The sequence below is a fragment of the Uranotaenia lowii genome, chromosome 1 (genome assembly GCF_029784155.1).
Source record: "Uranotaenia lowii strain MFRU-FL chromosome 1, ASM2978415v1, whole genome shotgun sequence".
NCBI classification, from domain to species: Eukaryota; Metazoa; Arthropoda; class Insecta; order Diptera; family Culicidae; genus Uranotaenia; species Uranotaenia lowii.
In genome coordinates, this window is record NC_073691.1 from 140,984,586 (window position 1) to 141,008,075 (window position 23,490).

The window sequence follows — 23,490 nt, forward strand, 5'->3', positions numbered from 1 at the left end:
TGGTCAGCTGCCGGCCCAAAAGCCCAGATGTCGGTCAAAGGGTTGACGAGAAAGAAAAAGCATCTACCAGTTTTTTGTTGGCCGGGAGATTGAAATCTCATTTGAGCCAGCCAAATTCGTGGGTGTTGATTTCAGCCTCTTGATTAGGAGACGTGGGAAAATGTCACTCCTCCTACAACAGTGCCCAAATTATGATCGAGGAAAGTGTTGAACAATAAAATTAGTGAAATGAAAGTGTTTTCGCGCCAGCCAAAATTTCAAACAAAAGCTTGCGCTGGAAACAACCGAAACTTGAAGAAGAAAAACAGCTACAGTGGATGTAAAACTGATGAATGACACCTGACTAATAGTTTTTTAATTCCTAGTATTTTTTTTTTGTCTTTCATTTTTATAATAGCACACATTAACTGGCCATAGTGGAAAGGTTCTGGCGGCGAAGTTTTTGGGATCCGCGTTTCTCGTTACCGGCAGCCACGATCGAACACTTAAAATCTGGGACCTTAAAAACCGATCATGTAAGTATTTTTTCCAAAAGCAAAAATTTCAAAAATGATCTCGAATTCGAAACTGGATTTCATATTTCCTCTCAAAGAAGACTAATTTGAAAAAAGATATTCTTTGATCAAACTAGGAAAAGTGTTCACTAAGATTTTTTAAAACATTATAAAAACACTAGAAAATTTTTTTTTAAATCAATTTTTAAGTGCCTGTGGATTTCTAACCACTTTTTCTGCAACTTTCCCCAGGCACGGAAACCAAGTTCGCCGGCTCCAGCTGCAACGATCTGGTGACGACCGACAGCTTCTCGATCATCAGTGGCCATTTCGACCGGAAGATCCGCTTCTGGGACACCCGGACGGCCGACTGCACCGCCAACGATGTGCAGTTGCAGGGCAAAATCACCTCCCTGGATCTGAGCAAGGACGGAAAATTTCTGCTGTGCTGCGTCCGGGACGACACGATCAACCTGCTGGATCTGCGCCAGAACAAGATCATGCGAACGTTCCGGTGAGTTCTGAAGATAATAATTGGGTTTGAGTTTTCTTCTAATTTTGTGTATCCATTTTTTTCAGAAACGATAACTTTAAGGTCAGCTGTGATTGGGCCCGGGTAGCGTTTAGTCCTTCGTGTCAAAGGGTAACGGCCGGATCGGCCGATGGTTCCGTCTTCATCTGGAATGTTAACGGACCACTGGAAACGGTACTAAAGGATCCCAAGTAAGCATACTCCCACCCAGTTCAATGACCGGAAACCTAATAAATTCCCATTTTTTTTTCTCTTCTTTCCCTCGAAAAAGTGGAAGTGGCGCTTCAGTGACGGCCGTCAGTTGGCACCCCTTCAGTTCCGTCCTGGCTTCGGTTGATCGGTCCAAAAAGTGCACTATCTGGTCCTCGGCTGGGACGGCTTGATCGAACTGGCCTAACGGAAACCGCCATCTTTAGACCAGCGAGCTGCCGAGCGATCGAACGACCTTGAGAGGTCCAAAAGCGTGAAATGATCACCATACCTTCTTCTTACTAAACATTAACGTACGGCACCGAAACGGAGACAAATTGACAGGGAAAAACCCCCGTGTTAAAGTAAGTTTTTTTTTCTACCGCTCTTGTTGAAGTTTGGACCGGCAATCTCCATCTAAGACAGAAAGAATCCGCTAGACCGCGCAGATCAATTGTGTATCATACTTTGTGAATAGGAACAAAAATTAAATGGAAGAAACAAAAAATAACAGTAGAATTTTCGTTGATCGTTTCGAGGGGTATGACTGTGTGCGTGTGTATCTTTGTACAGACTGAATTGTTATTTTTCTATACGCATTTTATTGATCAACGTAGTTGTTTTTGTCCAGGTACTTTGTCCCTAGAGATAGTTTTTACTCGGCCAGTTGAGCCAATTTCCTCCGCTTTTTGTTGTGTTGTTTTTTTATTACTTTCTATATACAAAAGTTAGGGAAATCCACTCGACTATCCAGAGAAAGAGAATGAAAGTTGTAATGACATCATCGAAACCAGACAGAAAAAATACAGTTTTTGCGTAATCGTTTGTCAAAGATTCCGTTCCCGGAGAACGGGTTTTGTTATTCATCCGAAAGCCTTGTCTATTTTTTGTTTGCTATCCGGTTAGTAAAATTTTTGAATGAATCTTTAGGTAGGGAGGCAGGTATATTTTATTCTATCTACATCACCTATCCTTGCTTACAAAATTATCTTCTGATCAACAAAGAACAATAGAATTCCTGCCATTATCATCGTAACATATTAGTTATCCAGTATATCATTTTTGTCCTAACCTCCAATTATAAAACAGTGCTACCAGAAATACAAATAACCATTTATTATATAACAGGAATAATATTGCACGAGTATGCGTACGACCGTACAAAACCTATTGAAGCAGCTTACCGCGATTTTCTTTTATTTCAGTTACTGAGCTTTGAAAACCTCAACTAGAGTGTCCATTTCCCGGGCATTTGAGCTTTCCTAGCAATTGGGAAATATGACGATTCTTTTTACGGGAATTCTCGGGATTCTGGGAAAATGTAAATAAAGATTTTAGCTCTCATTAGGGCCGTAGGAATGCTCATGGGGGGAACTTTGGTGACAAAACTATTCCTATTTGCTTGCATAAAGAATAGCTTGGGCTTGAGCTTGTTATCAACTACGGTCCACCTACGGCCCCATGGCCAATGGCATGATGGTTGCACTCCGTGACTGGCTCGAGATAATCACCATTGCACAATGAACCAAATGAAAGGCTGCTGGGAACAAGCAACACAATCTCACTGTACAGTTTTGAGAACCTCCTACTTTACATTAACCAATAACGACGCCGGCCAAGTCCGTGTAGTCGATAAGAGGAAAGGGAGAGCAGCACATGTGATGATTTGTTTTGCGGAGACCGGCTGTACGCCATCCCTCCACAAATCTCACGCTGAATGTATAGGGTAAGGGTAATGTGGTATGGAAATCACCTTGGTAAGTGATGTTACCACTTGAAAAATAAGCTCCTAATTCCCTAAAATATCATAATTTCCTGTTTTTGCCTTCAATCAATTCGAAAGAGGCCTAAGTTTATAATATCCATCGGAAATATTATTTTATCATCATCAAAAAAAAAAAATTAAATAATAATTTATCACATTCAGTTTAAAAATATTTCCTATAAACCCGAAATGTTTCTTGTTAAATGATTCATTTTGATTAAATCCTTGAATTTTTGCATTTAAGGCTATCGTTACTCAATAAAATTACAAAATTACAATTTATCTTAAAAAAGAAATGTTCGCTTTATCTGACCGAATATTTTTTTGAGAAAAAAATAAATGAAAATATGACCTAATGAATCATTTTGAATGATTTCGTTTCGCATTAACAAGAAATACGCCACACGAAATGTTTTTGTCTATGTTATATTTAAAAATCAAACTCTTCTCAAACAAAACATGTATTGTAATGTACACTACCAAAAGAAGACTAATAAAAATTCATGTTATTGTACAATTACTTTCACTGCATAATCAAGTTTCTAACGTTTAACATAAAACAATTAAATTATTGAATGTAAAATAGAAGCAAACGAATTAAAAACAATTTTCAAAAAACGCATGATTTTTGCTACAAATATTTACTCAAACCTTATAATGAATGACATTGTTTGAAGCATTCAAACTAGGCATTCGCTTATGCTATAAAGGTAAGCAGAATACTAAGCTTATAAAAATACTAAATCATTTTTTCATTGGGTTAGAACGAAAATAGTAAGAATCGAATTACTTAATAAAACTTATCACATTTATAAATAATCAAACGTCAATCAGATTGATTGATTGCCAATAAAATATATTTTAATATCAGAACTTGAAAATTTTCCGACGTTTGAATTTAGGCTGAAGTATTATAAACTTCACAAAACTGCACAGAAATTACAAGGTTTATTAATAGAAATGGACAACTTGAAAGTTGAAGCTATGTTTGATAATTCTTGAATCGCTCATCGAAAAAGGTTTCTTTCTCAGTACTAAAATGCATTTATATAATTGAAGTTTGATGCTGGTGGAAATAATAAAAAACCAAATTTGATCCAGCATTCATTTGAAAATACATAGATAAACAAATGGTACTACTTATTGTAGAGTCTGAATGAAATGTTACGCGAGACTTGTGGTTTGTCCTTCGTTGCAATGTCAGACGAATCAGCAGGAGATACGTCAAATCGAAAGAGAGGGAAATACAACGGCAGTTGATTGCGAGTCGTGAACGTGATCGGTCCATGCAAGGCATCGTTCCTATTGAGGAGAAGTTAATTGATCGGAATAGAGAAAATGAATAGTTTTTGGTACGTCCGAAGATTCTACAATTGGCGCAGCCGGTACGATGGTAAGTGTATTTAAACTTTGAAATGCACTTGCAGTGTATTAGAAATTCAAAATATAGTTTTTTTGAGATCGTGCATTTTTTCCTGCTTGTTATTGTTGTTTTACGATTCGATGTTAATACGAGGCTTCGGGGAAAAGTTTTAAAGTTGATGGAAAGGTTCTCGAGAAAAAACACGAAAAATATTGATTTCGAAATTCAAAAGATCCGAGTCCGGTTGAAGACCGAAGCGGCAAATGTTAAAAAAAAAGATCCGAGTCCGGCTGAAGACCGAAGCGGCAGTTTTAAAAAAGATCCGAGTCCGGTTGAAGACCGAAGCGGCAAATGTAAAAAAAGGACCGAGTCCGGTTGAAGACCGAAGCGGCTGATGTGAAAAAAAAGAGATGAAAGATGATGCATGAAGTAAAAAAAAAAGATCCGAGTCCGGTTGATGACCGAAGCGGAATAAGAAAAAAAGAGAGGCGCAAGAGGAAAACTATTTGTTTGAGGTTGAATATCCTGGTCCGGTTGAGGCCGGAAAGGAAAACGAAAAGTTCAAGATGAAATGAAAGATTCGAGCCCAGTTGACGACCGAAGAGGCAAAAACCACTAGCAGCGAAATGATAGGTCTGTTCTATGAAGTCTGGTCGAGGTAGGCCGAGCAAGTGGAAATGGATTGATAGTTGATCACCTGTCTCTTTGCAGTTGACGTCGATCGATAGGTCGAAGCGAATCCTGCTGCCGAGCTGGACTTTGACTAGCTTCGATCGGTTTCAGCTTGCATCATTGAGCAACGATTTGACTAGTGTCAACTACAAGTTCGACAGAAACCAATTTCTACTTACGATTGAACGAAACTGCTGTGTGGAACAAGAAAGTTTAGTGTGCATGTTTGGTAAGATGGCTGAAGAGACTCAAAAGTGAGATGATGGAAGAATGATGAAATAGTTGGACTTACAAAGAGTTAGAGGGTCAGGATGAAATTGATAGGCACATTATGATATTTTTCTTGACTGGCGATGCTCTGAGTTTGGGTCAAGAAAAGTACCTAGAAGACAGTATTGGAGTATTGTAAGGATAGTTTTGACACTTCTGGTTATCAAGACATATCTTCCCGAGTGTGAGCCAGGATTTGCTAATTGTTGATGAGATTTCTGTAGGTGTATTCGAGTGATACAGATACAAATATTATTTGGCCGTCTGGGTGTCGGAGTTGTTGAAATTCAACCAGTCTCAACTATAAACCTTTCTTGAAGTATAAACATATAACTGCACGACGGAAAGACGAAAAAGCTTAATTTGTTGGTAAGCTTAAAGAGATCGAGTGGTTTGCATTCGAAGTCTTGGTTAAATAAGATTTTATGCATAATAAGCTGTAATAGTAGTACTAGTTGATGACGAATTTACTTACATTAGTTAACTGTTTTTGAGGTTAAAGAATTTGATTGAAGAATGCAAATTGGAGTGGAAAAGCATGGACGAGAAGCAAGGGTACGAAGAACGGTTATTTCCGTTATTGCTGAAACGTCGATATTTAGAAGATTACTTATTTTATATGTTGTTATTATATAAAGAGTCTTGGTAAATGATAATTTATGTGTATAGATGCACAGTTACAATGTTTTTTAGTTTAAATGTTGTAGGATTTTGGTAGGGAAAGTTGGGTGGCGATGTCTATCGTTAAAGAGAAGGTGGTTGCAAAGAAGTTATTTGTGTGTATCGTGGAAGGATAATTGAACGTTGCAATGATAATTGAATGGAACATTCCAAAGATGTTGAAGGATTAAAAGTAAACTTTAAGCAGGCGCTATCGGCTTCCACGGAATTCTGGCGACAAAACACTAGCGCCAAATGAAGGTTGGCGGGTTGAGATCCAAGCTCGAGTTTGAACTTATTTCACGCACACACATGCACCAGTGCAAATTGCATTGTTGTAAACAATATAAACATAAACATTGTGTGAGTGAAGTTACGCTTGATTTTCAAAGTATTAACACTGACCACACTGACTTGACTCTTAGAACAAAAATTCAACCATTTTCTGTCTAATTTTTTGTTGTCAGATTTTGCAGGTTCGCAATACCGACGGCAGGTGGCGATCCTTAAAAATTTGACAAAAAATGCCCTGTAGGAAAAATGGTCCTGTTTAGTCCGATTTTATCGTAGAAATTGCGTGTTTTATTTTTAAAGTTGGGTGGCATTTCCTAACTGGGATAGCATTTCTTCAAACCGATCGATGCGCACTCTGGAATCGACATTGCGTACTGTCGGAAAAAAATGTTTTTTTTTGTTTTGTTTCTGGAAAAATTATCCAGAAAACGAATTCGAGTGTCCAGTCAGTATGGTCAGTGGTATTAGTGTGATGATGTGCTTCCACTCAAAGCTTGAATGCAAAGCTGCAAATGCTTGTGTGGAAAGTTGCAAAGCTTGGATCCCATCTCGCAGGGCGGCAGCACCATAAACACTGTGTAGGTGACGCCAACGATTTTCTCGAAAAAACAACAGCCCGAGTATCTTGATACTTGGAGATCTTTGCTTTAAGACTCGATGATATAAATCAATTAAATAATTCACAGTCAGAAATAGTCGGAAATCGAGAGCCGATATGTAAGGGTAACAACATTGAAATATGATGTACAAAATTGAATATTTTGTACACATTTTAGAAATTATTTTTTTCCAAATGAGGTTGTCATCATGGCTAACAATAAAAGAAGTCTTGTAGAGTGGAATGGTCCAACAACTATTGAATATTAACTGGAGGCAATAAACTTAATTTTGTCACTTTGAGTAAGCGCATAATTTACGACTACAAACGTTTGAAATTCAGTGTCAAGTATTCTTACAAGAAATGAAGAAACACGTTCAGATTGTGAAACATATTATCAATCCATACGTAGGGGAATTGAAAGTCATCTGTTCTTGGTTAATTTGTTTGCTTTGAATTGAAGTTCGACATTTCTGTTGGGAATCATACATTTTAAACTTACTCCTGGCATTTTTTTCTCAAATTAGATAAGCAAGAATTTGTGAAGTGTTGGCAACATCCTACTTGTATCCATTTAAAGTGAGTGAAATATTTTTATCCCAATATAATATTTCGAATAGAACTTTTTTTTTGGAGAAGAGATGAGATGTAGAGTCTGAATGAAATGTTACGCGAGACTTGTGGTTTGTCCTTCGTTGCAATGTCAGACGAATCAGCAGGAGATACGTCAAATCGAAAGAGAGGGAAATACAACGGCAGTTGATTGCGAGTCGTGAACGTGATCGGTCCATGCAAGGCATCGTTCCTATTGAGGAGAAGTTAATTGATCGGAATAGAGAAAATGAATAGTTTTTGGTACGTCCGAAGATTCTACACTTATCTGTTTGTTACTTAGGTTTTTTTCCTTAGTCTGATCATTCAGGTGCTCCTGAATTTGCTGAATGTTCCAAATGCTCCAATTGCCGAATTTTGCTCTCGATGAGTTTCCAACGCACCTTCACAAAGGACCTGATTGTGGTCTTAATTGGTTATTTCACAACCCGTTATACACAAATACCGAAAAAAAACCGAAAAATTTCAACAATTTCACAATTTGAAATTTTTTGCTGTCAACAATTTGCGTCTGCTTTTTTCGGGCACCGCCTACCAAGTCCCCTATTTGCTTGCATAAAGAATAGTTAAAAATATTTTTTTTTTTTTTTTTTTTTTTTTTTTTTTTTTTTTTTTTTTTTTTTTTGCATGACCATTTGAGGCATTGGTAAAAATCTATCTTTCCTTTTAGATCTAACATTTCCTTGCTCAATTTGAAAATTTCATTTTATATTTGTGATTTCTTCTGCTTTGTGTTTCGAACATACTATGATTGAATATGAAATTTTAATTTTGAATCCAGAACCAAATATATGGAACGGCGAAGGCCTGTAATTTGAAACCTTAATGAAATTCTCACATTGATATTTTAGCTTGTTTATAAAATTTAATTTCAAGCTGAATCTGAATTTGTTATTTTGATCCCCAATCTTAGTATTGCCTTTTGAACTTGAGTTCAGAATCTGAATTTGATTTGAAAACGATTTTTGAATCTAAGTTCCAGATAATAATTCTTGCTAATGAGCCAAAAAACGAAATTCTCAATTAGAAATCTCTGTTTTGAATTGTTGGCTCTCAATGCGAATTATTTTTTCAGTTGTTTACTCGAAATTCAATTTTTGAATCTGAAGGGAAATTGCAAATGATGAAACTGTTTTAGATTTTTCAATTCTGGAACACCATTAAGAAACTTTTGTTTTGATCCAATTCTGCATAAGAATCAAAAGTAAAAATTTAATCTTAAAAATGGTTTGTAATAATAAATATTTTCTTTTCATATTCCGAAATAGAGATGTACCGAATAGTGGTATTAGACAAACGGCCGAATACCGAATATTGACGTTTTCAACTATTCGGCCAAACGAATATTCGGCCGAATATTCGGTCGAATATTCTTTCGAGTTTAAATTTAAAAAAAAAGAACGATTTTTTCAATTTCCTTATATTTCTTCCTTTTTAATGCCCCTCATGTTTTGAGTCCATTTTTTTTCAACCAGGAAAGACATCAGATGACTTTTCGCTTCTAGGGCGTTTATCAACAAAGAGATTGGGTTCCGGTGAAATTTTGGACAAAATATGTCAAAACAGGTGCCAAGCGATTCAAATTGCTTATTTGATTACGAATTAGATGCAGGCCGAATTAGAATAAGATATTTTTAAAATAGTTATAACAACAACGATGATCTTTAACTTTAACCTTAAGCATGTCATACTTTCATCCATACGAATCCACATGGTCGGGAAATTTAAGACGGTTTTAAAAAAAAAGGGCAAATCTGAACAAAATCTTTGCTTTTTTTTTAAAGGAAAAAGAAAGAAAATTACATTAAATTTAAAGCTTTCATTAACTCACAGATATTCGGCACCGAATATTCGGCCAACTCTATTCCGAAACAATGAGTTTCGAACATGAAGTTTGAAATGCAAAACCGAGATTCGAACCAGGATTTTTTCCTTATGATGATTCAAGTTGAACTCAGTAACTTGATACAGAATCCAAATTTTTATCACAGATTTCGAATTTTAATGTTTTTAAGCAAATTTGAAACCACAAAATCCGGAACTATTCTAGTCTAATCCAGCCAATATCAAAATTATTAAATAAAAACCATGAAGAAAAACACTTGACTTTTGTTTATCGAAACACATCAGTCAGTTTAAATCATATTTTAAGCTATAAAAAATCTTTGACGTTAATTTGGATAAATTTACTTTAAAAATTAAGACGCATAATACAAAATTCTATTGACTCAGTTTAAATTGTTGTTTCATTTGGCAAAAAAAGGGAAAAATTCCGGCAAAATATGGGCGATTTGGCAAGCTTAGTCAATCAACAAGTGAGAATTTTTTTTCCGAGGTTCTGAGTCGAGATTCTCACTCATGAATCATTTTAGCCGTTCATCAAAATTTGATTTGGTATTTGAAATTTTGAGTTTAGAGAAGAACATTTTACTTGGCATTTTTGGACCCACATGGTGGGAGGATTGTACAAAAAAATCATTATTTATGAAATTTAATTTTTTAACCAGTTTGGACAAAAAAAAAACAAAACATTAAAGTCTAAGCCATACCTCAAGGTTGATCTATCATTTTCCATGCGCAATCTGATTCATTATTTCCATGTAGATCGTGTAAATTTGTAGTTATTTAGCACTTTTTATTGGCTTCGGGAATTCCAGAGATATTAAAGTGTTTACCGGGATTCAGGAATTCCCTAATTTTGTTTACTCCCGGGAATTTCCGGTTGGGAAATCCCAGGTAGGATACTTTAATATCAACCTAGGAACCAATGGCAATGTTGTTAGGACATTTTCTAGTCAATCATGTAAAAATGTTGAAACTGTGATTTTTTTGGTTTTTTGATGACAATGTTCAAATCACTGTTTCAAAAGAATGGTTCATATTATGTTGAAAGCTTAAGCAGTAAATAATGAAGAAAACAACCAACCAAAATGTGTCTATTTTTTTAAATAACTTTCAATTTCGTAATTTCGCTAATTTTGTGATTATTCGAAAAAAAAATCGGTGCAAATCATATAATAAATAACGAGGGCAACCTAAACCAGAGTAAGGGTAGTCTTTAATTTGCAACCCTTATAAATAAAGATGCCATTATCATTTTGAGTTTGAGGTTCATGCCTGGAATATTATACCTCACGTACCTTGTGATCCCATCGATGGAACTTTTCAAAAACTTCCGACATGCTAACTTTACATTTCAACAATCCTTCAGCTAAATTTCAATTACAAATGTAGCGTAGTTTCTGAGATATTGCAGCTTGAATGGTAAAAGTCCAAAAAGTCCGATTTTCGTAGAATTGCTGTATCTCAGGCCACACAGTTTTTATAAAGTTCAAATTTTTTGATATAATAGTGTGATAGTTGATCTTACGCAGAAAATTATACCAAAAAATATCGTCACAATTTCCAACCTAAAGAATATTCAACTTTTAATTGTTAAAATTTGATGTCTAACTTTATCCTAAAATTACGGAGTCTTCGTTATTCACAAAAAAAAATGTAATCCTGCTTTACAAGTAAATTGACGTTTCCGCATAATTTCTAAAAAATATCAAAAAGGCTATAGAATCTTTGCAAGTGCAATAGGTGATATGAAAAAAACCTAGCAATTGCTTTTGCTAAACTAAATCGAGCAGTCGAGCAGTGGCTTAAAGCAATTGCTTAGGTTGATATGAATAAAGTTTTTTTTGACAGCTGTTTTCTCTGTCAGGAGCTTTTACTTTTAGAACAAGCTTATTTGGTATGAATAAAGCCCAAATCTAAAGTAATCGCTCGACAAATCTCCTAGCAATTACTTTATTTTCTAAGCATGCTCGGTAGCAGACTATTCCAATAAAAAATTCTTTAGCAATGTCATAAATTTATTAAATTAGCAATATTACACTTCAATACAATTCAAAATGGCATTTTCAACATGGATAAAGAAAAGTCGAAGTGATAACCCAGCTTTTTTCATATTCCTGTCGTTGTATGAAATGATTCGTCTAAGATGAAACTAAACAAATCAATTAGTAAATATTCCAAATTAAAAAATTCCGGCTATATTTGAAGAAGTCCCAATCGGCTCGAAGTTGGAAGAAAATTGTAATAATTTAAAACATAATTCAGACTTCCATATTTACATGATTTTTTTCTTTCTAAGATTTAAAAAAAAATATTTAAATTAAGATGCACGCCTATTGCCTCGCCTATTTTTTATACATCGGATTATCCCGATCCGAATACGTGTGGGAGAGCTATGATAAATGTTAAAGTTAGGCCATTTGTTGTTTGACTATATTCGAATATGTATTCATTTTTCTTTAAACATCAACAAACGAGCACGCATTAACCAAAAACTTTCCGTTCGTTCTTACACCCACCATCCGCACCGTCGATTTCAAGGCTATTTTAGCCGTACTTTTCAATTTTCTTATCGTCTTCTTTCATTTAACTTTAGAAAAGTTCAGATTCTGCTGGTTGGATAGTTCTATTTTTCGAAGCAAAAGCTATGTTCTAAGACTTTAGTACACATCCGCTAAGCAAATGTTTATTCATACCAAACTAAGCAAATGCTTTGGGCTTTTGCTTTGCTTGATTTCGAGCTAAGTAAAAGCTACCGAAGTAATTGCTAAACCTTATTCATATCACTAAATGTTCTAGAGGACATTTTCATGGAAATGCATGTGCTCCAAGCTGTCATTACACTTTGTTGTTTTGCTTTTGTATCAGCCCAATGTCCGTAGGAATTGAATTCCGTTTGCTTCTCGCAAAATATTCTTGAAAGGTAAGTTCAAATCCAACATCTATACAACTAGTATGTGAAAAGACGGTGTTGAATAGCTAACTAAATTATCACTAATTATTCACGCCGATTTATCTTTTTCAGAAACCATTAGAATCAAAAGCAGCGGGCAATAAATAGGTATAAATACCTGGTCAAACATGTGTTTCCGATCCTATTTCGAACATTGCATTCCAATGCATTGCATTGGGGAACTAAAATGTAAACTTACAATAAAAAATCAGGTAAATGCTGATGGGATTTTACGTGAAATTTGCAGGCATCCGCTGGGCAAATTCATCCGGGGCCCCAATGAATTGATTTTTTTTTTTTCAAAACCATCCTAGAGAAGCAAAATACAGTAGCAAAAAGATCTTCAGAGATCATCAATTTAAATCAAAAATATATATCCAAAGAAATAAATTTGAGGACAAGAGTAAAATTTAAAACTTTTATTTACACCCACAATTAAGTGTCTCTAATTTGATTAACATAATATTTTTAAATCAAGATTTGAAAAAAACAAATATCAAATGAAATTCAAATTCAGAATTGTGAAACTTGCTAGGAAATTTTTGGTGTCTATGTTTGAGTTTCTTATATTAGGACATTTGGCAAAGGTGCATAAATTTCTTAATTGAATTTTTGCCTATTATCAAAAGTTTTCACGAAAACAAGAGCTACTAGAATTGTAAATCCTATTGCAGATTAGAAGTCCAATTGGCGTTTAGCTGTCGAACTTAGCTTTGAGTATGCCTGTCAGAACTTTGTTTTGAGGTTATACAGTCGAACGGAAGTTGAGGGCTGCCACTGAAGTGCTGATGGAATTCTCAGCACATACATTTAAACGATGTTTTGTATAGTTAAACATCAAACAATTTGCTGCTTTTAGGTGTCCACTATTCTGCTGACAACAGGTTGATGTACTTTTGTCTAAGTTATGGTGGTGTTACGATGATCTAATAGTTGAACAATTTTCAATCAACAGAAACTAAAGTATTATTATCGATTTTGGTTGATATTTTTCGGTGAAAATTGAGTCAAATCTAAACAACTTCTTACGTTTCGGCTTACTGTTTTGTTTCGGCCATCTTCAGAAAAAACTGTATCTCAAACTAAACAGCACCATCTTCTTTCTCAAAAAGTTACTTCTTCTAGTTTGTGAGTTCATTTTTTCCCACGAACTGAAATTTGGATTCAAATGTATACGGACATTTGTGTGCTACATATTTTAGAAAAACCTTTTTATATCAGGAAACCATTTTTATTCCGAGTTATTATCTGACATGTAGGTACCTCATTGTAAGTTAGCCAAATTGCCGGTTTTAGCCGGACTTGCACGGATATTTGACAGAAAATTCAGAAAATGTCCGGTCCGGCCAGGTTGCTAGATTTTGTTGGAAAAAAATTTGGATTTTACCTGGATTAATTCACTTTTTTTGCTATATGTAGCCAAAGAACTCAACTGGAGTTATTTTAAGGTTTTTGATTTTTGCGTTCACTAAGTGGAACAAATTTCAAATCCTTCTTTTTTACTCGGAGTTGGAACATCGCAATAAAAAATAATGCGAAAACAATTAAATTGAAATAAATTGCTCGAAATCTTGTATGCAAAAAAATCGCATACTATATCATTGCACAAAACTTACAAATCAAGTAATTTTTCATCGATAAATTCAATAAAGTCAAGAATACAAAAGGTGAAATAACTCTTATCTCCCGAAATTTAGTTTTTTGGTCTTGTAATCTTTCGGATACTTAAACTTTAGTTTTTTAGTGGATAATGTTTTTTTCTTGATTTTTATTGAATAAATCGTGGATTTTGACCAAATTTGCCGGATATTTCTCGGATTTTTCCCGGATTTCGGGTTGAAATTTTTTAAATAACTTACCCAAATTTTGTTAGGTTTTATGATAAAAATACCCTAATTAGCCCGGTCCGTTTACGTCCGGGAAAAATTCTAGCATCTGAGCTTTCGTTAAAGGATACAATTTGGTAGTTGCATTTTTGGTAGTTCACCTTATAATGACGCTAATGTATTTGAACTAGTTTTTTAAGCTTATTTGAAGCTATCTCTATCCTAAGTAAGGATATTCGTTGCATTTGTGTTCTACTCACAGTCCGTTATTTCACTTGACAGTCTAGATATATCAAACTTATAAAAACATCGAAATAATCCTGGTTTCCCTACCGACGGTGGACCACCCCGTGCTAATTATCTCCGGCCGTCATGAGATGAGAACCAGAACCAAAACGTTCCGTATAGTCCATGGAAAAGATTGTTTTTTTTCCTTTGAAAAGGATCTGATTAGAATTTATGAAGACCGTTGGCCCCAATGAGGCCACGCCGTGTCGGCCGGGACGGCTCTCATTTCGCAAACGTTAAAACCAATAAAATAAAACGACGCTTTAGTCGCTGTTATGAGGCAACGTTTGCCGGAATGGTTGATTTATGGGCCTACACGATTCGGTGTAGAACAATAGTTGGGGCTGGCTTTCTTATTCCTCACTTTTAAAAAATTGGCTGAAATGACTAGTTCCAAACAAACTACGATGATGAAGATGGGTTCATGTGATGTTTCCCTCTAATGAGATTATGGCACCATTGGTGGTTCGGTGGTGTGAAAGAGCCTCCGAGAACGCTGGAAGACATGGCCGGTAATCACCGGCAGGGAAAAGAAAACAAACGAACGAACGAAACTGGACGAATGGGCGTAAAGGAATTGGCTAAGGAAATGGACAAATTCATTCCGAATGGTTATGCAAATTTGTATCCCTGCGTTGCTGATTGGGGAAGGTCTGCCTGGGGTCTGCGAATGTTCCTTATCTCTTTATTATGATGTTAGTTTTTCGGCCGGTGTTTATTTACAATCAACGCATCGGGTCATTAACCGGGCCCGGTTCCGAATGGCCGCTGCAAAACCTACCGTTCTGTCTTGTATTGGTTTGTTTGTTTTTTTTCTTCTAACTTCTGATAACCTGATAGGGTTGACGACCTTGGCTTAAAGGGGCATAAAAGTTATTTTATGGCAGCCAGGAAAAAAGAAGATCAACATTCTCCAGGGGATTAGAACAGGTGGCGAAAAGTTTAATTGATACTTAGTTGACTATGAATTGGCTATCGTTGAACCGGGCGATGAGATCTATGGTTCGGTAAACTTTGCTTTCATTTAGACAATGATTAGATGCCTACTCGAAGCCCAGATCGTTACTCATTCAGTTGTTGATTGTTTGCGAGGATGTTCACCTGCCCAAACGGGACTTTTGAAGCTGAAAGCGTGATTATTTTAAAGTAAATTTTTACAATTTGAAACCTAGTTACTCAAGCAATTTTCAGAAAATATGTGTGTGGTATTCCTAAAACAAAATAGAAGACAAACGTTTGAATATTCTCATATGTGAATATCAAATTAGGTTTCCCTCCTCAGATCGAGACAGTGCGTTGAAGTCTTTTATAAAATATTCATTAGTTCTGGTTCAGTGGGAGAGACTTGAGCAATAGTCAAAATTTAGCCAATGAACCTGTGGTGGCTCAAATTTGTAGTTTTTTGAACACTGTTTAAAAAAAAACTACTTTTCTATATTTTTTTCGGTAGGAAATGAGGGCCCTTTGCAAAACCTACCTTTTACCGCAGCCCGTGGTGTAGACGATAGCCTTCAATTCTTCTAAGCCAACGATCGTGAGATCTAATCCCGGTCACGGCATACATAGTACACCTTCTGTGAGTTGGTGGTTTTAGCATTTGTAAGATGCTAGCTAATCATATTCTCGGAAGATGTACGATTAGAGTTAAGTAAAAAGGAATCTCTTCGAGGAAACATTAAGTTTCATTGAGATCCTGCATGTGTTTGTGTGTGTTTGAAAAAAACCAAACTCCGTTTCTAAAAACATGCACCATTAGTGCGGAGTTGCAAAAAATGTTAATTCAGGAAAATCTCAGTTTTTGTAACAGTTCGTGAGTAATGCTGCAAACACGATTTTTTCATATTGAACGTGAATAAATTTACTATCGATCATATGAAATTCATTCTTCCGTATGATCAACAGTATCGTTGATATTTGTGATCCAAAATTTGGTGAAAAATACATTTATTTTTATTTTTTACTGTTATTGATTATGATTATTATTGATCTTCTTTATGCCATATTTTCAAAGCAATAGTAAACTCTCAATTTTTTTAAAGAAAAAGTTTTCAAAAATGTACGTTATGGGTTTACTTGATCCCTCGAGTCCAAAAAGATATATTTTTCTTCAAAATGGATGTTGATCATTGCTTAGCACGAATTTTTTTGTAATTTTTTTCCATGACTAATGTTTATCAAATGAAAAAAATTGAAAATAAAAAAGTGTTTCAGCTGAAGATTAGAAAATTGCGCCTCTAAGTATGCAATGAATATAGAATAGTACAGGGCCGTATTTTTTTCAGAACATTTTTGCTAAACAATGCCTACATAAAAAATGATGATTGTATATAATTTTTCAAGTTAAAGTTGTTTTAAATTAATAGTATGGTATTTATTTTAATTTCGAACTTTTGAAAATATTTATAGAAATTGCTATTTTTTAAAGAAGTTTAAAAATATAAATTAGGGATTTTGAGATTTCATTTAATGAAAACTTTCTATATTTACTTAAATTAAAAAGAAGTAAACTAATTCTTTTTAACCAATGGTAGCAATTTATCTAATATTTAAAAATAAAAGTAAGGGATTAAGTTTGCGGCTCAAATCTGAATTATTTTCTCCTCATGTAAACTCGAATCAATTAATGATATGAGTTTGAATCTTTATTAAAGAAGCATCTGCAATATAAATAATGTTAAACAAAAATCCAGTTAAATGTGATTTCACTTAAATCTTATCTTGAAAAAGAATAACAAGCTTTTTGACCACAAGTAATTATTAATAATATTTTATTTAATGATACACATCCTAAAAAATTAAATAAAATATCGAGGTTTCCCAAAAATCTAATATTATATTTTATATTTTTGACTTCTGTTGGATTGTGTTCCTAACTGACACTGATTGAATATAAAATTTTAATTTCGAATCCACAATCAAAATTACGAAACTGCGATCGCCTGTAATTTAAATCCAATAAAATTCTCCCATTGATATTTTAATCTTGATATGAAAACTTAGTTGTATCTGAATTTTTAGTTTTGATTCTAAATCTGAGTACTCTTTTTTGACCCTGAATTCGAAATCTGAATTACGAGTCTGAAAGCGATTTTTGAATCTTTTCAGATAATAATTCTTACTAATTATTAGCAAAAAGCGAAATTTGGATCAAAATTCAAACCAAAAATCTCTTATTTGAATTCTGAATGTTTGGCTTTCAATATGAATCCATTCTTAAGTTATTTATTCGAAATTTAAGTTATGAATCTAAATAAAAATAGCGAATTATGAAGCTGTTTAAGATTTTTCAAATCAGGATCACAATTATAAAACTTTCTTTAAATCCAATGTTAGATAAGAATTAAAAGTAGAAAATTTAAATCAGAGAAATTTTTTGTAATTTTTCCTCATATTCCAAAATGATGAGCTTCAAATATAGAAGTTTAAAATGCAAAACCGAGTTTTAAATCAGGTTTTTTTAATCATGATTCAAACTGAAATTCAGTAACAATAAACTAAATACGAAATTCTAATTCCTATCACAGGCATCGAATCTTAATGTTTGTAAGTTAACTTAGAACCACAAGATCCGGAATAATTCTAACCTTACTTAGGTTACCTGAGCTTTTCATAAAAAAATTCCACAAATATCCGGGCCGTGCAAATCTGGGACATTTTTTTTTCCAATATCCGCCAATATCAAAGATGTTAAATCAAAATCATGAAATACACTTGACTTTTGTTTATCGAAACACACCAGTCAATTCTAAAACACATTTCAAGCTTTCAAAAAAGCAATCATTTTGATATAATTAACTCAAGAAATTTAGACGCAAATACATAATTTTAACGACTCAATTTAAATTTTTGTTTGATTTGCCTAATGAAGTGCAAAAACTTGGGCAAAATCGGGTCTTTTAACAAGCTTAGTATAATATTATTGAACATCGATATTTGGGATTGAATTTCTATCGACAAATTAGAAAGTTTTTGAAAAACTGTAGTCGAATTATTGAACTTGGATAAGATTTCGAGGTTTTGTCTCTAGTTCTGAGTAGAGATTGTAACACTTGAATCATTTTAGTCATTCATCAAAATTTGATTAGGGATTTGTAACTTATTTCAAAATATCACAATTTTTTAGCCCTACGAAAACGCTTCTAGATAATCTACGGTTTCTTGTACCGATATAACTTTTGCAGTATATAAACTGGAAGTTGCACGCTGTCAGAAAATAATAAAGACGGCGATCTGGATTTTTTTCCAAAAGGATATGACGAAAATAAATAAAAGGGATCAAGTATCCCCATTCTCCCTCAACGTTTGCATTTTAAACCTTCAATTGCGGTTTAAAAAACGGACAGGTAACCGGTTAGGGTCATATAAATCCGAATTTATATTTTGGAAGTATTTTCAAAACTACAGGACTGATTTTAAAAAATCAAACCATTTTGGAATCATGAACATGTTAACTATTCATTTATTAGGAAAATAAGCTATTATATTTCTGTTTGTGTCTGAAAATTGAGCCGAAAGACAAAATGGTAAAAAAAACCATCCCAGATGAAAAAATTAAATTTCACTATGTCAGCTAAACTTTGACTGATCAAAAGGTTTATTCAAAGTAAAACAAAATTATTAGTTTTCGATCCCAAGTAAAAATTTTAGCTTTATAATGGTCAGCAAAACTCCGTTAGAGCTAAAGCATTAATCTTCATAAAAAGCCTAAGCGTATTCTATACATCACCAGAACTCTAATAAAGCTATAATCTATTTGGCCCCTTTCTAGAAACTTCATGAGGACTGATTGTTGAATTTCGTGGTCTGGCGCCATCGTGGAATCCAAGATAGCGACTTCGGCTTAACTTAAAATTATTGTAAATGACTTAAATTCGTATGAATACCCTTGTAATATGGGTATTAGGTGAAACGACTAACATGAAGATACCAAATTTCGCTTTCTTTCGCCATCTTGAAATCCAAGATGGCGGCGTCCGCTTAACTTGGGTTTTAAACAAAAAAAAAGGAAACTTAATAATTCCTGTTTATCACTGAAAATCGCATGAAAGCGCCGAAAAATGGGTATTGGGTAAAACGGCTGAACTAGAAGAAGTTTAATATCTCTTTCTGACGCCATCTTGAAATCCAAGATGGCGATTTCCGCGTAAATTTAAAATGCTTTTAATCACTAAATATCGCATGAGGGTATTGGATGACAAGGCTAAACTAGAAGAAGTCGAATTTCTCTTTCTGACGCCATCTTGAAATCCAAGATAGCGGTTTCAGCTTAAGTTCAAATGCTGTTTATCACTTAAAATCTCATGAAATCTCCACACTGTTGGTATTGGATGCGAGGGCTAAACTAGCAGAAGTCAAATTACGCTTTCTGGCGCCATGCCATCTTGAAATCCAAGACGGTGGCTATGGATGAACTTCAAAGTGCTGTAAACGACAATAATTACATGAATCCTCAACAATATGGGTATTGGTTGGGTGAAAAAACTGAAAATCAAAATAAAATTTAATGAGATTCTCGACCATTTACAGCATTTTGAAGATCAGCGAAAGTCACCATCTTGGGTGGCGCCAGATAGTGAAATTTGATATCTACTCGTTTAAGAAATCAAATTTCACTTCTGGGTGCCACCCAAGATGGTGACAGTGATGGTGACTTTTGCTGATCTTTAAAATGCTGTAAATGGTCGAAAATCTCATGAAAAAATTTAGCAATTTTCAGTGATTTATAGCATTTTGAAGCTCACCAGAAGCCGGCATCAAGGATTTCAAGATGGCATCAGAAAGCAAAATTCGACTTCTACTTGCTTAGACCGTTCACCTAATACCCATATTGTGGGAATTTCATACGATTTTCGATGATTCACAGCATTTTTAAGCTAAGCGGAATCCACCATCTTGGATTTCGGGATGGAGTTAGGTAATTAAATTTGACTTCTTCTAGTTTAGTCCTTTCAACTTATACCCATATTATAGGGGTTTCAAGTAAATATCAATAATGTACAGGTTTGAAAAGAAAAGCCGGAGCGCCATCTTGGATTTCATGATAGCGTCAGATAACCAAATTCAATTTCTTTTCGTAAAGCCCTTCGATTTCGAATTCCAATTCGAATATTGTGGGGGTTCAGCATTTTAAACTTATTCGGAAGCTGACAATTCGAATTCTTTTTGTTAAGCCATTTTGCCCAATTCCCATATTATGAGGGTTTCAAGCGATTATCAGTCAGTAATATACAGGTTCGGTAAGAAGTGATTTCAAGATGGTGTCAGATAGCGAAATTCGACTTGTACTCGTTTAGCCCTTTCACCCAATACACAAAATGTGAAGTTTTCATGCGATCTTCAGTGATATAAAGCATTTTTAAAGTTAATCGGAAGCCGCCATCTTGGCTTTCAGTTTGCGAAATAAGACGTCTACTCGTTGAGCCCTTCCAACTCAGACCCATATTTCGGTGGTTTCATGCGTTTTTTAGTCGTTTACAGATTTTCAAGTTGAGTAGATGCCGCCATTTTTTATGCACTCTCCGACTGGTCTACTAAGATTTTTTACATTTCATTTTCAGATTCAGCACATTTTACATAAGAAATTTGGGGCAATTAATAAAGTTTTTTTTTTTTAAATTTTGTATACTAGTGTAATTAGAATCTCGATTCTGAACACAGTTTTTGTTGATTCCGGAAGATTGTAAGATTCTAACAAAGTTTCAAGTCTTAGTTAATCACAAACATCCTCCTCAACTTCGGTTATCCGTTAAATGATATTGGAATAGGTATCATGAAATTATATGCACTTTATGAACTCAGGTTACAAAAGTTAAGACCTTCAACTTTTAAAATTTTGAAGAGATTATTGCGAAGGATAGAGGCGTTCCAGAACCTATAATTCTCTATAACACTTTCAAAAAAAAAGACAGATGATCCATAAAGTTAGTTTGTACTCACAATTACAATCAATTCTTGGGAGATTCGAAGTCACTCGCTTACCTGTATGTATGTATGTATGTAGATAATCCACCATGGGTGCACGGATTCACCGCAGTTTCGTCAACACATGCGCTGAATTGCATTCTTTAGATAACTAGTTCGGCAGACCTTCAATGCAAATCACCACATGCCCAACCCCATGGCTTCGTGTGAACTGTTATGGAATGAATGAGATATGTGTGAATGTAAGTATCATTTGGATGAACAAGTCAATCACTTACGCAACCGTTATAAGATTAATGACATTTTTAATGTTAATAATCTAGGACAGGTATTACGCATACGTTTAGATACCTGCCCAGTTGTCAAGTGATTGGTTGTTCTAATATTTTTATACAATAAAACAACAATCATTGAATTATACAATCTTACCTTTTTATGCATCCCAAATCTAACGTTTTACCTTATCTTACCAATATACAGCTTAATTCTTACCGCAGCTTTAACCTCAATTCTGTTTACCGGCCAAATCCATCTTTTCTTAAAAGCAGAATATTTTGAGAAAAACGTGAGACCTTAAAAACTAACTGGGACAATCACAATAACTAATTTGGAAAAATGCATTTAAATGGGATGGGTACACCGTAACGTTATCAATAATAGAAGAAAAAAAAATGCCATTGATTGGCTGGAGAATCCGTGAGGCACAACATGCACCCACACGCCACTGAACACTCTTCTGCTCCTCGGAACATTAGATTGTTCTAACACTGAATCAATCGAAATTATCAATTAATCCACTGTACGAACCCTACAACGATTCAAAGAACAGAAAAATATTCGGCAACACACACGCACACGGCACCTGTACACGAAACCTCGAAAACCACGAAAAAAAGCGGATGCCAACTCCATGGTGTTATAGACAGAAACCTTGTATGTTACCGGCACTCAGACAACGCATCTGGATCGAAACAAGAAAGCTTTTATACCTCATCCAGTCCGAAAGATAGAGGAAAATACGCGTACGAATGGTATTTACGAATAGCTGGCTTCAATGTCAATGTTATGAACACACAACACAAAACAAAATCGAGATCAAAACATTTCAGATTGACATTGACATTGACGTTTTGTGGACCGGCTGCGTGCATTTTGCAGGATGCCAAAGTCAGTACTAAATTTATTAGAACACTTGCAGGATGGCAGCGATCAGTACTAAATATATTAAGAACGCTTGCAGGATGGTGTGGATTTTTGGGTTAATTCATCTTGCAAACAAGCTAGATCCGGGCTTCGCTGAGCGAGCGTGTACATTTTCTAGTACGGTTTAGTACATATACTTGTCATCCTGCATGCGGTGACAGCTGCTGCTGGTCATTTTGTTTGTGATCAATGTTTTGCTACGCATGAAATTTTCACTATAGTGTATTTTTTTTGGCTGCTGAAATTTGAATGCATTCAAATTTTTCTGCTCCCGTGATGGACTTTCTGCATCTGGTTGTGCCGGTGGTAGAAACTCAGCCCTTCAGGTCGCCAGGAACAAATCTTCGGATATCGTGTATCGCAGCTCCTGTCTTATTTAGGTGAGCGATTTCGAGCAGTAGCCATGTACTATTCATTCGAAGTCACTCGCTTACCTGTAGAAAAAAATAAAATACATGTTATTAGTAATTTTATTTTAATTTTTTTTTTCAAAATTTATACTAAAAGTCTCTAGATTTATTCTGAACTTCAAACTTGTTTTGATTTCCCCACAAAAGGTATGATGAGTTAAGATTTATAATGAAATTTTATATTATTAAGATTCCAATTAAGCATCAAGTTTAACTGATGTTTTTATTTTGCCCCTTTTTACAATCTACTTTCCTAATGTTGCTGTTTTTGACTGAAATACGGAAATGAACAGCTGTTCCAAAAAGCTGTCAGAACATGTAAAATAATTTTCAAAAAATATCCTTCAAATTACTGAAAAAACAACGATCAAAGTTTAAATAAGTTTTCATTTAAATTTTCAATCCAGCTTACTCATCACTTTTTTGCACCGTTATCGTTTTTTTTTGTTCCACAATCAATCAAACAACAGGCTTAACTTGGGTTTTTCTAAAGCCGTCTTGTTTAGAATCCAACGAAAAAAAGCCTCCATTCTCTCAGCCATCAAAGCCGATGATTTACGTTTTTTCATCCACCAAAAATTTCATCAATTCACCCGTC

At 34.7% G+C, this 23,490-nt stretch overlaps 2 protein-coding genes across 2 annotated transcripts in view; one reads left to right on the forward strand and one right to left on the reverse strand.

The window, feature by feature from the left end:
• The window catches only part of LOC129740318 (autophagy-related protein 16-1), a 355,598-nt gene extending 353,551 nt beyond the window's left edge, over positions 1–2,047 (forward strand). The window contains exons 4-7 of the mRNA XM_055731957.1: positions 398–515; positions 747–1,008; positions 1,074–1,217; positions 1,298–2,047. Coding sequence (XP_055587932.1) covers positions 398–515; positions 747–1,008; positions 1,074–1,217; positions 1,298–1,409 — 636 coding nt within the window. The 3' untranslated portion in view covers positions 1,410–2,047. The remainder of the gene's footprint in view (positions 1–397; positions 516–746; positions 1,009–1,073; positions 1,218–1,297) is intronic.
• The window catches only part of LOC129740317 (uncharacterized), a 459,755-nt gene that overhangs the window by 340,009 nt on the left and 96,256 nt on the right, over positions 1–23,490 (reverse strand). The window lies entirely within an intron of this gene.